Genomic DNA, 17094 nt, shown 5'->3' on the forward strand with positions numbered 1-17094 from the left:
AATCAGACTTGTTGAGATTCAACTTGGTAATGTAACACTTATATTAAGAGACTCCAGTTCTTATCACTTTTTACATTATGCCAATACAAATACTGATAGACATAACATTGTTAAGCAAGCTAATCTTTTGCTCTTACTTACTCTTTGCTCTTTAATGATATGCTGATTAATGGCGGTCCATAGATTCGAGGCTGAGTTATCTAGTTGACATGGGCATTCATCCTACTCCCAAGAATTACATTAGTACTAAGACCCAATATACATTATGGCATTATGTAGCCACTTAATTTCATTACAAAAGCAAAAGATTGAAAGAAAATGGCAGAAATGTCTCTCCATCTTCAATATATACGCAAAAGTTTGTTAATGGGAAATGAATACTGAAAAAGCATCCAAATTCATAAAGTATACCTCTAGCTAGATGTTCTCTCAGAAAATACCTACAAAACACAGCAATCAAGACAGTGACGAGTATTTCAATTCAAAATGATAATCAAGGAACCAGTAGATCCTATTTTCCAATCAGCTTGGAATTTTAATCATTCAAACAGTACTTTTCATTCTATATTACTTTATAATTTTAAAGTATTTTATTTTCCACTTATACAATTTAAGAAGTACAAAACAGGGATAGAATGTTAGGCATTATCTCAGTGCAATGACCCAAGCTGGGCTTACTTTAACTACAATTTCTATCAATCTTCACAATGAAAGCACTGGAATGCGGCATACTTCATGATTATCTCTGGAGAAAGGCTAGTACAACCAACAGATTCCTGTCCTTTACTAAAAGCATAGGGAAAACACCTGTTTTCATAATTATATGATGGTAAATCAAAAAGTATTGCTACAAAATCATAGAAATCCTTATTAAACAAAAACATCAAAATGTGAAGCTACTGTTTCTCAACATTTCCTCCATCTAGGTCTACACCTTCAAAGGCGGTGTTTCCATCTCTCTAACCCGTCCCTGAAGAATTCCATGCTCTTTGATTTATAACACGTCAAAACGGCAGTTTTGGTATGTTCATTTTAAATGTTCTCTGAGTTTTGGGAACAAAAAAGAAGTCTGAAGGGGCAAAATCAGGGCTGTAGAGTGGATGGGGTAAGGTTTTGTAATGAAATTCTTGTAGCACAGCCCTTGCTACCCTTGAAGAATAAGCAGGTACACTGTTGTGATGAAAAGAAATTTCTTGGTGTAACTTTCCTGGCCTTTCTCTCACCAGTGCAGTTTTCAATTTTCTTAAAACTTCTTCAAAATAAGCCCCCGTGATTGTCCTGTGTTTTTTGAGAAAATCTCTGAAGGCCACTCCTTTGGAATCCCAAAAAACAGTCACCATAAACCTAAGTGGTCTTGCCTCCCTTGGTTCGTCTTTGAGGTCTTCTGACCTTCTTTAAAATGCTTGATTGATCTAAAAACTGTTGTTTTATGTAGGCAGCATTCCCATAAACTTGTTGCAAAGCTTCTATGATTTAGGAAGATGTCCACTTGAGTTTTGTTAAAAATTAGGTATTAGCCCTGACCTCAAAATTGTTTTTTTCCATGGCACAGAAAGTATCCTTTTTTCTGAAGGCACCCTAATGAGACTAAGACAAGAGTATTATGGACAGAACTTGTCTGCAGCCATCCACTGATCACAGAGACATGTTTAAACACGTTTTGTTTGGCATAAACCTATGCATGTACGAACTGAAACCCTAGTAGCAATAGTTTTTGACTTACCCTTATATACTTTAAATAGAAATAAACTTTTAAAAGGCAGGTAACAAATACAGGCGGTCCCTGGGTTACAAATATCTGACTTACGTACAACCCGTAATTAGAACCAACCCCGTAAAGTCTATTAGAGTAAAAATTCGAGGTACATACAATGGTTCGTAATAACAAATGGAGTGCTACTTTGCAACTTGCATCAAAACATTATTATTACTGTATTATTACCTTAAAGATGTTTTAGTGTATCTGGAAGTGTTTCTTTAATGTTTTTTATGCACAGAAAGGTATACTATAGACTAAGGCAAACATTTGCCTAACTGACATTAGATACGGACCATAAGATATCTAACTATTTCAATTTACAAACAAATTCAATTTAAAGACAGACTTAGGAATGGAACTTGTTCGTAATCCGGGGATTGCTTGTATGTCATTTCTTTTTTTATATTTTAAGAACAGGTTAGAGTAGCTCATTCAAACATAAACTTAGGCAATTTTAGAGTAAAAGTTAGGGGCTGAAGATTCTTGAATGTAAAAATAATTTTAATAACATAATTTGTCTATTTTTGTTGTGCTTTTACTGTCAACTTACTTTAAATCTGCTTTTTAAGTATGGTGTAGGTGTGTGTGTACTCGTATACAAACACAGATATAAAGCAAGTACTAAGCCATTATCTGAGAAGTAAATTACCACCTCTTCAAAAAATCAGTCTTCCCTTGGAATACTAATGACTAATGACGTTGAGCATCTTTTCATGTGCTTGTTAGCCAGTTGTATATCCTTTTTGGTGAAAAGTCTATTCAAGTTCTTTGCCGATTTTTCAACTGGGTGGTCTTTTTGTTGTTATATTGTAGGAATTCTTTATATATTCTGGATATTAAACCTTTATCAGATATATGGTTCCCCAAAATTCTTTCCCAATCTGGAGGTTGTCTCTTCACTTCGTTGATAAAGCCCTTTGCTGAATGTCTTAGACATCTACTGCTGCAGAAATACTGCAAGTGGATGGCTATAACAAAGAGAAATTTATTCTCTCATAGTCTAGTAGGCTACAAGTCCAAATTTAGGGCGTCAGCTCCAGGGGAAGGCTTTCTCTTTCTGTTGGCTCTGGAGAAAGGTCCTTGTTATCAATGTTCCCCATAAAGGAGCTTCTCTGTGCAGTCTTCCCCTGGTCAAGGAGCTTCTTTGGACCTCTCCCCAGGTCCAAGGATGTGCCCTGCTCCCGGTGCTGCTTTCTTAGTGGTATGAGGTCCTCCTGTCTCTCTGCTTGCTTCTCTCTTCTGTATCTCAAAAAAGATCAGCTTAAGTTGTAGATTAATCTTCTAGATGGAGTTTACATAACTGTTGCTAATCCCATCTCATCAACATCATAGAGACAGGATTTACAACACACAGGGAAATCACACCAGATGACAAAATGGTGGACAATCATATATTATTGGAAATCATGGCCTAGCCAAATTGTTACACATATTTTTGGGTGACACAAGTCAATCCATGACAATGAACAAAAGTTTTTAATTTTTATGAGGTCCCATTTATCTATTTTGTCTTTTGCTGCTTGTGCTTTTGGTGTTGGATCAAAGAATCCACTGTTAAAAAACTAGGTCTTGAAGCAATACCCCTAAATTTTCTTCTAAGAATTTTATGATTATATTTCTCATATTTAGGTCCTTGATCTAAATTGTTCTTTAAAATCTGTATCCTCCTCTGCTAAGTTTAATCTGAGCTACTCCAATAATCTTCTCACTGGTTTCATCTCCAGTTTTATCCCCTTCTACGTTGCTACCAGAGCCATAGGTCTCCGAGGTAAAATCACATGTCACTCACTCCCTTCGATGGAAAGTTGTGGTTCAATTAGTATCTGCTTAGCAACCCGTTTTACCTTCTAATTAAAAACTAACAGACGTGTAGATGCAAGCATATATCCTTATATGATGCTTCTTCATATTTTAGCAAGTAGTTGGACCCAAGCATTTACATAGTGAGATATAGACTATTTTATATTAATTTTCTTTTAGCTCTCCTTTTTTTTTTTATATTGTGGACAGGGCATTATGTTGCTTTTTTTGAAATCAGGTATACGTGTTGCAGTCAATTCCAACTCACAGCAACCCCACAGGACAGAGCAGAACTGCCCCGTAGGGCTTCCAGTGAGTGACTGGTGAATTCGAACTGCCAACCTTTTGGTTTGCAGCCGAATGCTTAACTACTGTGCCATACGAAGTAGTTTATATTATCTAAAAATTTCATTTCTGGCTTACAATGAGGGCATTACAAAATATTTGTAATAAAAAGGGGTTGATAGCCACTGACACAGTTGATAGCCACTGCCTTAAATAGGTGAGTGTTAGTGTAGCTAAAGCCTCTGAAACTGGGTTAAAGCCTTCCCTAGGTAGTACCTTCAAAGGTAAACACTGTATAGTTGTATGCAGTTGACTCTGTACACTGTGTAGCTGTATGAGTTGACCCTGATTCATAGCGACCCCATGTGACAGAGTAGAGCTGCTCCATAGGGTTTCCTAGGCTGTAATTTTTATAGAAGCAGATTGCCATGTCTTTCCTCCACTCACAGAGTAGCCAGTGGGTTCAAACTGCAGACCTTTCAGTTAGCAGCTGAGCACCTAACCACTGCAACACCAGGGTTCCTTAAACACTATATTGTTGTTGTTGTTGTTGTTGTTAGGTGCCGTCGAGTCAGTTCTGACTCACAGCAGCCCTACGCACAACAGAACGAAACACTGCCCGGTCCTGCGCCATCCCATTGTTGCAGCCACTGTGTCAATCCACCTCGTTGAGGGTCTCCCTCTTTTCCGCTGACCCTGTACTTCACCAAGCATGATGTCCTTCTACAGAGACTGATCCCTCCTGACAACATGTCCAAAGTATGTAAGATGCAGTCTCGCCATCCTTGCTTCTAAGGACCATTCTGATTGTACTTCTTCCAAGACAGATTTATTCGTTCTTCTGGCAGTCCGTGGTATATTCAATATTCTTTGCCAACACCACAATTCAAAGCATCAATTCTTCTTCGGTCTTCCTTATTCATTGCCCAGCCTTCACGTGCATATGATGTGATTGGAAATACCATGGCTTGGGTCAGGCACACCGTAGTCTTCAAGGTGACATCTTTGCTCTTCAACACTTTGAAGAGGCCCTTTACAGTAGATTTACCCAATGCAATGCGTCTTTTGATTTCTTGACTGCTGCTTCCATGGCTGTTGATTGTGGATCCAAGTAAAATGAAATCCTTGACAACTTCACTCTTTTCTCCATTTATCATGATGTTGCTCACTGGTCCAGTTGTGAGGATTTTTGTTTTATGTTAAGGTGCAATCCACACGGACGGCTGTGGTCTTTGATCTTCATTAGTAAGTGCTTCAAGTCCTGTTCCCGTTCAGCAAGCAAGGTTGTGTCATCTGCATAATGCAGGTTGTTAATGAGTCTTCCTCCAATTCTGATGCCCCATTCTTCTTCATATAGTCCAGCTTCTCATATTATTTGTTCAGCATACAGATTGAATAGGTATGGTGAAAGAATACAACCCTGACACACACCTTTCCTGAGTTTAAACCAGTCAGTATCCCCTTGTTCTGTCTGAACAACTGCCTCTTGATCTATGTAAAGGTTCCTCATGAGCACAATTAAGTGTTCTGGAATTCCCATTCTTCACAATGTTATCCGTAATTTGTTATGATCCACACAGTCGAATGCCTTTGCATAGTCAATAAAACACAGGTAAACATCCTTCTGGTATTCTCTGCCTTCAGCCAGGATCCATCTGATATCAGCAATGATATCCCTGGTTCCATGCCCTCTTCTGAAACCGGCCTAAATTTCTCGCAGTTCCCTGTCGATATACTGCTGCAGCCTTTTTTGAATGATCTTCAGCAAAATTTTGCTTGCACGTGATATTAATGATATTGTTCTATAATTTCCACATTCGGTTGGATCACCTTTCTTGGGAATAGGCATAAATATGGGTCTCTTCCAGTCAGTTGGCTATGAAACTGTCATCCATATTTCTTGGCATAGACGAGTGAGCACGTCCAGCGCTGCATCTGTTTGTTGAAACATCTCAATTGATATTCCATCAATTCCTGGAGCCTTGTTTTTCGCCAGTGCCCTCAGGGCAGCTTGGACTTCTTCCTTCAGTACCATCGGTTCCTGATCATATGTTACCTCTTGAAATGGTTGAATGTCGACTAATTCTTTTTGGTATAACGACTCTGTGTATTCCTTCCATTTTCTTTTGATGCTTCCCACGTCATTTAATATTTTCCCCATAGAATCCTTCACTATTCCAACTCGATGCTTGAATTTTTTCTTCAGTTCAGCTTGAGAAACACCGAACATGTTCTTCCGTTTCAGTTTTCCGTTTCCAGCTCTTTGCACATGTCATTATAATACTTTACTTTGTCTTCTTGAGCCACCCTTTGAAATCTTGTTCAGCTCTTTTACTTCATCAATTCTTCCTTTTGCTTTAGCTGCTCGACGTTCAAGAGCAAGTTTCAGAGTCTCCTCTGACATCCATCTTGGTCTTTTCTTTCTTTCCTGTCTTTTCAATGACCTCTTGCTTTCTTCATGTATGATGTCCTTAATGTCATTTCAAACTTGTCTGGTCTTCGGTCACTGGTGTTTAATGTGTCAAATCTGTTCTTGAGATGGTCTCTAAATTCACGTGGGATAGGCACAAGGTCATATTTTGGCTCTCGTGGACTAGCTCTGATTTTCTTCAGTTTCAGCTTGAACCTGCATAGGAGCAATTGATGGTCTGTTCCACAGTCGGCCCCTGGCCTTGTTCCGACTGATGATATTGAGCTTTTCCATTGTCTCTTTCCACAGATGTAGTCAATTTGATTTCTGTGTGTTCCATCTGGAGAGGTCCATGTGTATAGTCGCTGTTTATGTTGGTGAAAGAACGTATTTGCAATGAAGAAGTTGTTGGTCTTACGAAATTCTATCATTCGATCTCCAGCATTGTTTCTATCACCAATGCCATATTTTCCAACTACTGATCCTTATTCTTTGTTTCCAACTTTCACATTAAAATCAGCAGTAATTATCAATGCGTCTTGATTGCATGTTCGATCAATTTCAGACTGCAGCAGCTGATAAAAATCTTGTATTTCTTCATCTTTGGCCCTAGTGGTTGGTATGTATATTTGAATAATAGTCATATTAACTGGTCTACCTTGGAGGCGCACGGATATTATCCTACCACTGACAGCATTGTACTTCAGGATAGATTTTGAAATGTCCTTTTTGATGATGAATGCAACACCATTCCTCTTCAAGTTGTCATTCCCAGCACGGTAGACTATATGATTGTCCGATTCAAAATGGCCAATACCATTCCATTCAGTTCACTAATGCCTAAGATATCGATGTTTATGTGTTCCATTTCATTTTTGATGATTTCTAATTTTCCTAGATTCATACTTTGTACACTCCAGGTTCCGATTATTAATGGATGTTTGCAGGTGTTTCTTCTCATTTTGAGTCGTGCCACATCAGCAAATGAAGGTCCCGAAAGCTTTACTCCATCCAGGTCACTAAGGTCAACTCTACTTTGAGGAGGCAGCTCTTCCACAGTCATCTTTTGAGTGCCTTTCCAACCTGGGGGGCTCATCTTCCAGCACTATATCAGAGAATGTTCCGCTGCTATTCATAAGGTTTTCACTGGCTAATACTTTTCAGAAGTAGACTGCAGGATCCTTCTTCCTAGTCTGTCTTAGTCTGGAAGCTCAGCTGAAACCTGTCCTCCATGGGTGACCCTGCTGGTATCTAAACACCGGTGGCATGGCTTCCAGCATCACAGCAACACGCAAACCCCCAGAGTATGACAAACTGACAGACACGTGGGGGAAACACTATCAGCAGAGCAATTTTCCAGCAAGAGCACAAAGGAAGCAGAGTAAAAGACATGAAGCAGCCCCTGACCTCCCTTGGCTCATCTAGCTTAGATACCAGAGTAGATCATTATAATCACTCCCTTGTCCACGTCCTTAATTCCTTTGTCCCTGTCCTGATTCTCCCTTTTTTTCTTTTTTATAATTTTTATTGTACTTTAAATGAAAGTTTACAAATCAAGTCAGTCTCTCACATAAAAACTTATATACACCTTGCTACAACCCCCAATTACTCTGCCCCCAATGAGACAGCCCGCTCTCTCCCTCAACTCTCTCTTTTCGTGTCCATTTCGCCAGCTTCTAACCCCTTCTACCCTTCAGGCAGGAGATGCCAACACAGTCTCAAGTGTCCACCTGATCCAAGAACCTCACTCCTCCCGAGCATCCCTCTCCAACCCATTATCCAGTCCAATCTATGTCTTAAGAGTTGGCTTCGGGAATGGTTCCTCTCCTGGGCCAGCAGAAGGTCTGGGGGCCATGACCACCAGGGTCCTTCTAGTCTCAGTCAGACCATTAAGTCTGGTCTTTTTATGAGAATTTCGGGTCTGCATCCCACTGCTCTCCTGCTCCCTCAGGGGTTCTCTGTTGTGTTCCCTGTCAGGGCAGTCATCGGTTGTAGCCAGACACCATCTAGTTCTTCTGGTCTCAGGATGATGTTGTCTCTGGTTCATGTGGCCCTTTCTGTCTCTTAGGCTCGTAATCGCCTTGTGTCCTTGGTGTTCTTCATTCTCCTTTGATCCAGGTGGCTTGAGACCAGTTGATGCATCTTAGATGGCTGCTTGGTAGCGTTTAAGACCCCAGATGCCAGTCTTCAAAGTGGGATGCAGAATGTTTTCTTAATAGATTTTATTATGCCAGTTGACTTAGATGTCCCCTGAAATCATGGTCCCCGAACCCCTGCTACAGTGGCCTTCGAAGCATTCAGTTTATTCAGGAAACTCCTTTGCTTTTGGTTTAGTCCAGTTGTGCTGACCTTCCCTGTATTGTGTGTTGTCTTTCCCTTCACCCAAAGCAGCTCTTGCCTACCATCTAATTAGTGAACACCCCTCTCCCACCCTCCCTCCCTCCTCTCGTAACCACGAAACAATGTTTTCTTCTCAGTTTAAACTATTTCTCAAGTTCTTATAATAGTGGTCTTATACAATATTTGTCCTTTTGCAACTAATTTCACTCAGCATAATGCCTTCCAGGTTCCTCCATGTTATGAAATGTTTCACAGATTCCTCACTGTTCTTTATCGATGCGTAGTATTCCATTGTGTGAATATACCATAATTTATTTATCCATTCATCCATTGATGGGCACCTTGGTTGCTTCCATCTTTTTGCTATTGTAAACAGTGCTGTAATAAATGTGGCTGTGCATATATCTGTTTGTGTAAAGGCTCTTATTTCTCTAGGATATATTCCAAGGAGTGAGATTGCTGGATCGTATGGTAGTTCTGGTTTTTTTTTTTTTTTTTTGGTAGTTTTATTTCTAGCTTTCTAAGGGCCAAATTCATTTCCAAAGTGGTTGTACCATTTTACATTCCCACCAGCAGTGTGGAAGTGTTCCAATCTCTCCACAGCCTCTCCAACATTTAGTATTTTGTGTTTTTTTTGATTAATGCCAGCCTTGCTGGAGTGAGATAAAATCTGATTGTTTAGTTTTGATCTGCATTTCTCTAATGGCTAATGATCATGAGCATTTCCTCATGTATCTGTTAGCTACCTGAATGTCTTCTTTAGTCAAGTGTCTATTCATATCTTTTGCCCATTTTTAGATAGGGTTATTTGTCTTTTTGTAGTTGAGTTTTTGCAGTATTGTGTAGATTTTAGAGATCAGACGCTGATCGGAAATGTCATAGCTAAAAACTTTTTCCCAGTCTGTAGGCAGTCTTTTTACTCTTTTGATGAAGTCTTTGTATGTGCATAGGTGTTTGATTTTTAGGAGCTCCCAGTTATCTAGTTTTTCTTCTGCATTCTTAATAATGTTTTGTATACTGTTTATGCCGCGCATTAGGGCTCCAAACGTTGTCTCTATTTTTTCTTCCATGATCTTTATCATTTTAGATTTTATATTTAGGTCTTCGATCCATTTTGAGCTCGTTTTTGTGTATGGAGTGAAGTATGGGTCTTGTTTCATTTTTTTTGTAGATGGATATCCAGTTATGCCAGCACCATTTGTTAAAAGGACCGTCTTTCCCCCATTTAACTGTTTTGGGGCCTTCGTCAAATATCAGCTGCTCATATCATATCATATGTGGATGGATTTATGTCTGGATTCTCAATTCTGTTGCATTGTTCTACGTATCTGTTGTTGTACCAGTACCAGGGTGTTTTGACTACTGTGGCAGTATAATAGGCTCTAAAATCAGGTAAAGTAAGGCCTCCCACTGTTCTTCTTTCTCAGTAATGCCTTATTTATCCCGGGCTTCTTTCCCTTCCATATGAAGTTGGTGATTTCTTTCTCCATCTCAGTAAAGAATGTTGTTGGGATTTGGACTGGAATTATATTAGATGTATAGATCGCTTTTGGTAGAATATACATTTTTATAATGTTAAGTCTTACTATCCATGAGCGAGGTATGTTTTTCACTTATGTACATGAGTCTCTTTTGGTTTCTTGCTTCTTCCTTTTTTTTTAAGCAAAGCCTTAGCCCTTTGCTTGTGAACTGTGGTCAAGTCTAACCCTCTGTTAATCTACACGTGCAGCTGTGAATCTGAACATAGCTGGCAGGTATCACGTTAATTACCTGATGCAAATCTCAAGTGGGCTTTTAATGCTGTCTAGCTTTTATATTTTCTTATTCATTCTCACGTTCTCCTAAATAACAATTTCACACTCATCTTTTCTCCTCAAATCTCCTCCACCATTTTCACTCTCAGCTAAGAACAGTGATTCCTATTTCGCTGAGAAAACTGAAGCAACCAGAAGAAAACTTTCACAGATTCTCCTAACCAGCATCTACCTACTTACCAACATCTGCACCCATTTATTCTGCCATCCTGCCTGTTAACCAAAGATGAACCAGGCATATTTTTATTTTATCTTAACTCAGTCCCTCCATTTGTACGCTAGAGATGCACTCGATAAATATTTGTTCAACTGAATCAGGTCTGTTTCCAGTGCAAATTCCTGAAAGGCCTGGATTAAGTTGGTATGACTTCTGGATCTAAGCAAAGGATGAAAAGATCCCTGAAACTAATATTCGGTGATTTACTTTTGTATTCATATACTCATCCCAGGCAATATCAGAAACTGCAGTTTGAAGTATGTAATGGAATTTATAATCCACATACACTCACAATATCTGCATCTTTCATATCCTATGCTGTGTCAGTAGGAATTATCGTCAAATCATTAGGGACACTGCATTCTGATAATGTTTTAAGAAGAAAACCACACAACAGGATAAAATTATCCTCTCCTCTGGATGTTCTCACTCAGGCAGATTCATATATTGTATATCTTCAAATTAGATGAAATATGAGTATAACTTTAAGCTCATAGCACAGAGAGGAAATAAAATTTAGAAATACTTGACTGTTGCAGATCTGATGGAATTACTGTGTGATAGTGCCCCCCAAAATTGCAGAGGGCATGCTTGGAAAGTCAAATGTTTTATATAAATCCAGAAAAGCCAGAAAGATCATAGTAAACAGTACACAATGAGAAAGTAGTTGTAAAGAGAAGCAGCTGAAAAACACAGCCTTCTTGAAATAGAAACATTTTAGCTAATATTATCCAAAGTCCAAAATCTGACAATAGACCAATTTATAGCAGGTATCAGTTTACATTTCAGTAACAGAAATCAAACTACTTCAAGAATATATTTTATTTTGACTATTAAAACAATTTTCCTAGAATGCTATGATTTTACATTTTTGGTGAAAGGATTATTTAAGTGATTACAAACTAATTAGATAGTTTGTTGAAATTTACCAAAAATCCTTATTTGGGCTCCCAGAGCATGTTGGCTGCTGCTATTAACTATTTTCAAATACTGACTCTCCAATTTATGAGTTGGAATTGACTCAACGGCAACGGGGTTAGTTTTTTTGGTCTTTTAATTTACCTTATTAGTCTGGCCCAATATATAAAAATCCTTGGAAGTTCTCTCCTATGTAAGTTTTCCTTGCTGTCATAAATCAACAAAGTCAAGGTGAATTCATCTGGCCTTAAGTGCAAAAATGATGAAATTATACAATATTCAACATACAATACTGCGTGACAACTATAGGCTTTTTTTAGTTATTGCTACCTTTGACACAAAGGAAGAAGTAAAAAATTCATCAATAATTTTGCATTTTAGAAAGTAGTATTTATTTTTTGAAACTACTTAAATTTAATAAAAATAATTCACAGAAAAACATAACAGTTATATAGTAAGAAGATTAAAGATACTCCATAAAGATTAAAATTAATATATTGATCTAACCTCTAATTTCCGAACAAAATATTAGATAGAGCATCTTACCTCATTTCTCATGATTCTCCAAAGATTTAGTGTAATTCGGCCAACGATATTTATCTCACTCATTGTATCTGATCCATAGTCATCTCTGTCAGCTGCAAATCTGTTCTCAATTTTGTCATCTATAGAAATTAATACAGATTGCATCAGGGCTCAGAGAAAACAATTTTCCAAGCAAATTATGCCAACGAAAATGTAAATAATAAAATTTAAAGACAAAAATGCAACTCACAACCTATTTTGTATTAGAATTATAGGATAATTGTTATTTTGACTAAAAATTTTCTTCTTTAAACTATTACAGGGCTTTGTGAAACAAATTATACCTTTTTTTCATAATAAATTCTTTTAACCTAAATAATTCTCTGAAAATTTGTTGACATCAATTAATGATGTTCATATTTAGGACGAAATTCTCTTAACTGCATATAGAGAGCTAAATGAAAAGTTCCTCTTACAGCAAACAGAGTTCTGAGCCTTGTTTTTTAGGTGAGGATAATTTCATGTAGAATGGAAATTAAAATGTGTTTCTCCTATATAACACTCACTAGGTGTATATTAATGTCAGTGATTAAAAGCTTTGGAATAATAAAAATATGTACCGCATACTTAACATCTATTATATTCTAGGAACTTTATCAATGTTCTTTCTTTTAATACAATCACTTTATGATGTTAGTATAATTATCATTTTACACTACTCAGAAATACTATATCTTGCCCCAGGTCATAAAGTAAAAGAACCAGTATTCTAAACCAGGATTAGCTGACTCCAAAGACCATGCATACCCATCCACCTAACTCTCTCTTCTTTTATTTATTTTTTATTTTATTTACTTTGTGGTGGTGGTTGTTGAGAATATACACAGTGTCTTAGTCATCTAGTACTGCTATAACAGAAATACCACACGTGGATGGCTTTAACAAGATAAATTTATTCTCTCACAGCCTGGTAAGTTGCAAGCCCAAATTCAGGGTGTCAGTTCCAGGGGAAGGCTTTCTGTCTTTGTCAGCTCTAGAGGAAGGACCTTGTGCTCAATCCTCCCCTGGTTGAGGAGCTTCTCAGGCACAGGGACCTCCCAGGGCCAAAGGATGCACTCTGCTCCTGGTGCTGCTTTCTTGGTGGTACGGGGTCCCCAACTCTCTGCTTGCTTCCCTTTCCTTAGATAAAAGGTGGTATAGGCCACACCCCAGGAAAACTCCCTTTACCTTGGATCAGGGAGGTGACCGGAGTGAGGGTGGTGTTACAATCCCACCCTAATGCTCTCAACATAAAATTACAATCACAAAATGCAGGACAGCCACACAATACTGGGAATCATGACCTAACCAAGTTGATACACACATTTTTGGGGGGACATAACTCAATCCATGACACAGAGCAAAACATACACCAATTCAGCAGTTTCTACATGTACAACTCAATGACACTGATTACATCCTTTGATTCCTGCAACCATTCTCACCCTCTTTCTCCAAGTTGTTCCCCCTCCATTAACATAAACTGACAGCCCCCTAAGGATCCTATCTAATCTTTTGAGTTGCTGCTGTCAATTTGATCCCATATAGACTGTTCTTAAAAGAGCATAATGTTCAAGGCAGACATTTTTTACTAGTTAAGCTAAACTACTGTTTGTTTTTAAGACTTCAGGGATTTTTTTGGTTTAAGGTTTAAAGACTATCTCAGGGCAATAGTTTCGGGGGATCGCCCAGCTTCCAGGGATCCAGAGAGTCTGGAGTCTGTGAGAATTTGAAATTCTGTTCTGCATTTTTCCCCTTCTGATCAGGATTCTTCTACAGAATCTTTGATCAAAGTATCTCTTCCTTTTCATCCTAAGCTTTTGCAAAGCTCAACATATTTATTGTCCTTCAACTTTTCCGTTTAAATTTACCAACACTTAAGACATTTTATTAAAGTCATAATCTCTCCCAGGTGGTGCCCTGATTAGTTTGTATTTGGTCTTTTAGCCTCCCAAAGTACTTACTACTTTATTTTAGTTTTAATAAACAAATTTATTAAAAATTCTATATGTTTTTTTTAGTGGAGCTATAAAGAAAATTTAAAAAAGTGTTTTATGAACTGCAAATGCTTTTTATTATTATTACAAATATTATTACCCCTCTCTTCAGAGCTATGGCATGCTGTGGCTGCTAACCAAAAGGTCAGCAGTTCAAATCCATCAGCCACTCCTTGGAAACCCTATGGAGCAGTTCTACTCTGCCCTATAGGGTCGCTATGATTTGGAATTGACTCGATGACAATGGGTCTGATTTTTGGTTTTCTTCAATTAGAATCAGAGTTTTGGGAAATAGCCTCCAAAAGTCATGCAAATTTTAGCTCGATACACAAATAAAAATTAACAATTAAAGTCAGTGTTCCTCCACTCATTGCATCCTTTCTATCACCAAATGAATAAAAATACAACCAGAGAAATAAAATGATGGTACATCAACTCAAAGAAACATTATACAGCTTTATAATGATTATGAAGACTATCCTGTAAAAGAAAATTAAAAAAAAAACAAACAAAAAAAGAACAGTTGCTGTTGAGTCAATTCTGATTCATAGGGACTCCATATGTATTAGAGTAGAACTATGTTCCATAGGGTTTTCAACGGTTGAATTTTTTTGAAGATCAAGGGGCCTTTTTTCCAAGGTGCCTCTGGGAGGACTCACACCTCCAAACTTTTGGTTAACAGCTGAACACGCAGAAGAATACTTTTATGATAAATGCTGAATGAAAGCAGCGTAATAAAATGGAATATACAGTATGGTTCAAATTATACACACAAACGTAGTTGTTGTTAGGTGCTGTTGAGTCAGTTCTGACTCATAGTGACCCTATGTACAACAGAACAAAACACTGCCTGGTCCTGTGCCATCTTCACAGTCTTTGTTATGTTTGAGCCCACTGTTATAGCCACTGTGTCAATCCATCTTGTCAAGGGTCTTCCTCTTTTCTACTGACCCTCTACTTTACCAAGCATGATGTCCTTCTCCAGGGACTGGTCCCTCCTGATAACATGTCTGAAGTCCATGAGACGAAGTCTCACCATTCTCACTTCCATGGAGCACTCTGGCTGTGTTCCTTCTAAGACAGACTTGTTGGTTCTTCTGGCAGTCCTTGGTATATTCAATATTCTTCGTCAGCACCATAATTCAAAGGCATCAATTCTTCTTTGGTCTTCTTTATCCATTGTCCAGCTTTTGTATGCATATGAGGGAACTGAAAATACCATGGATTAGGTCAGGTGCACCTTAGTCCTCGAAGTTACATCTTTGCTTTTTAACACTTTAAAGAGGTCTTCTGCAGCAGATTTGCCCAACAAAATACGCTGTTTGATTTCCTGACGGCTGCTTCCATGGGCATTGATTGTGGATCCACCTAAAAAGAAATCCTTGGCAATGTCAATCTTTTCTCCATTTATCACGATATTGCTTATTGGTCCAGTTGTAAGGATTTTTGTTTTATGTTGAGGTATGATTCATACTGAAAGCTGTAGTCTTTGATCTTCATCAGTAAGTGCTTCAAGTCCTCTTCACTTTCAGCAAGCAAGGTTGTGCATTGCATATCTCAGGTTGTTAATAGGTCTTCCATCAATTCTGATGCCACATTCTTCTTCATATAGTTCAGTTTATCAGCTTATTTGCTTAGTATACAGATTGAATAAGTATAGTCAAAGGATACAACCCTGACACAACCCTTCTTGATTTTAAACCATAGAGTGTCCCCTTGTTCTGTTTGAACAACTGCCTCTTGTTTTATGTACAGGTTCTGCATGAGCACAATGAAGTTCCGGAATTCCCATTCTTTGCAATGTTATCCATAATTTGTTATGTTCCACACAGTCTAATGACTTTGCATAGTCAATAAAATACAGGTAAACATCTTACTGGTATTCTTTGCTTTCCGCCAAGATCCATCTGACATCAGCAATGATACCCCTTGTTCCACGTCCTCTTCTGAATCCAGCTTGAATTTTTAGCAGTTCCCTGTTGATGTACTGCTGCTACCGCTTTTGAATGATCTTCAGCAAAATTTTGCTTGTGTGTCATATTAATGATATTGTTGGATAATTTCAGAATTCTGTTGAATCACCTTTCTTTACAATGGGCACGAATATGATCTCTTCCAGTCGGCTAGCCAAGTAGCTGTCTTTCAAATTTCTTGGCATAGATGAGTGAGTACCTCCAGTGCTGCATCTGTTTGTTGAAACATTTCAATTGGTATTTCGTCAATTCCTGGAATCTTGTTTTTCACCAATGCTTCCAGTGCTGTTTGGACTTCTTCCATCTATAACATCAGTTCCTGATCATATGCTATCTCCTGAAATGGCTGAATGTTGAGGAATTCTTTTTGGTACAGTGACTCTGTATATTCCTTCCATCTTCTTTTGATGCTTCCTGTATCATTCAATATTTTACCCATAGAATCTTTCAAAACTGCAACTTGAGGCTTGAATTTTTTCTTCAGTTCTTTGAACTTGAGAAATGCTGAGTGTGTTCTTCCCTTTTGGTTTTCTAACTCCAGGTCTCTGCACATTTCATTATAATAGTTTGTCTTCTTGAGCTGCCCTTTGAAATTGTCTGTTCATCTCTTTTACATCATCATTTCCCTCCATTCACTTTAGCTGCTCTACATTCAAAAGCAAGTTTTAGAGTCTCTTCTGACATCCATTTTGGGCAGAGTTGCCTCAGGAAACTGACCTGGAGATCTAGTCCTGAAAGGTCACGGACTTGAGAAATCCACTGAACGGTTCTACTCTGCACACTTGGGGTTGCCGTGAGTCAAATCAACTCCGTGGCAACTAACAACACACACCCATGTCTTATATATTAAATATGTATATACAAGATATATGTGTGTAAATATATACATATAGGACCCCTGATGGCACAGTGGGTTAAGTGCTCAGCTGCTAACTGAAAGGTTGGTTGTTCGAAACCAACAGCCACTCCATAGGAAAAAGATGTGGCAGTCTGCTCCTGTAAAGATTACAGCCTTGG

General features: G+C 38.2%; 1 protein-coding gene across 5 annotated transcripts in view; it reads right to left on the reverse strand.

The window, feature by feature from the left end:
• The window catches only part of REV3L (REV3 like, DNA directed polymerase zeta catalytic subunit), a 209696-nt gene that overhangs the window by 39421 nt on the left and 153181 nt on the right, over positions 1-17094 (reverse strand). For all 5 annotated transcript variants that reach the window (XM_064289897.1, XM_064289891.1, XM_010598962.3 and 2 more), the window contains one exon: positions 12090-12208. In XM_064289897.1, coding sequence (XP_064145967.1) covers positions 12090-12208 — 119 coding nt within the window. The remainder of the gene's footprint in view (positions 1-12089; positions 12209-17094) is intronic.

Source organism: Loxodonta africana, chromosome 1 (assembly GCF_030014295.1).
Source record: "Loxodonta africana isolate mLoxAfr1 chromosome 1, mLoxAfr1.hap2, whole genome shotgun sequence".
NCBI lineage: Eukaryota > Metazoa > Chordata > Mammalia > Proboscidea > Elephantidae > Loxodonta > Loxodonta africana.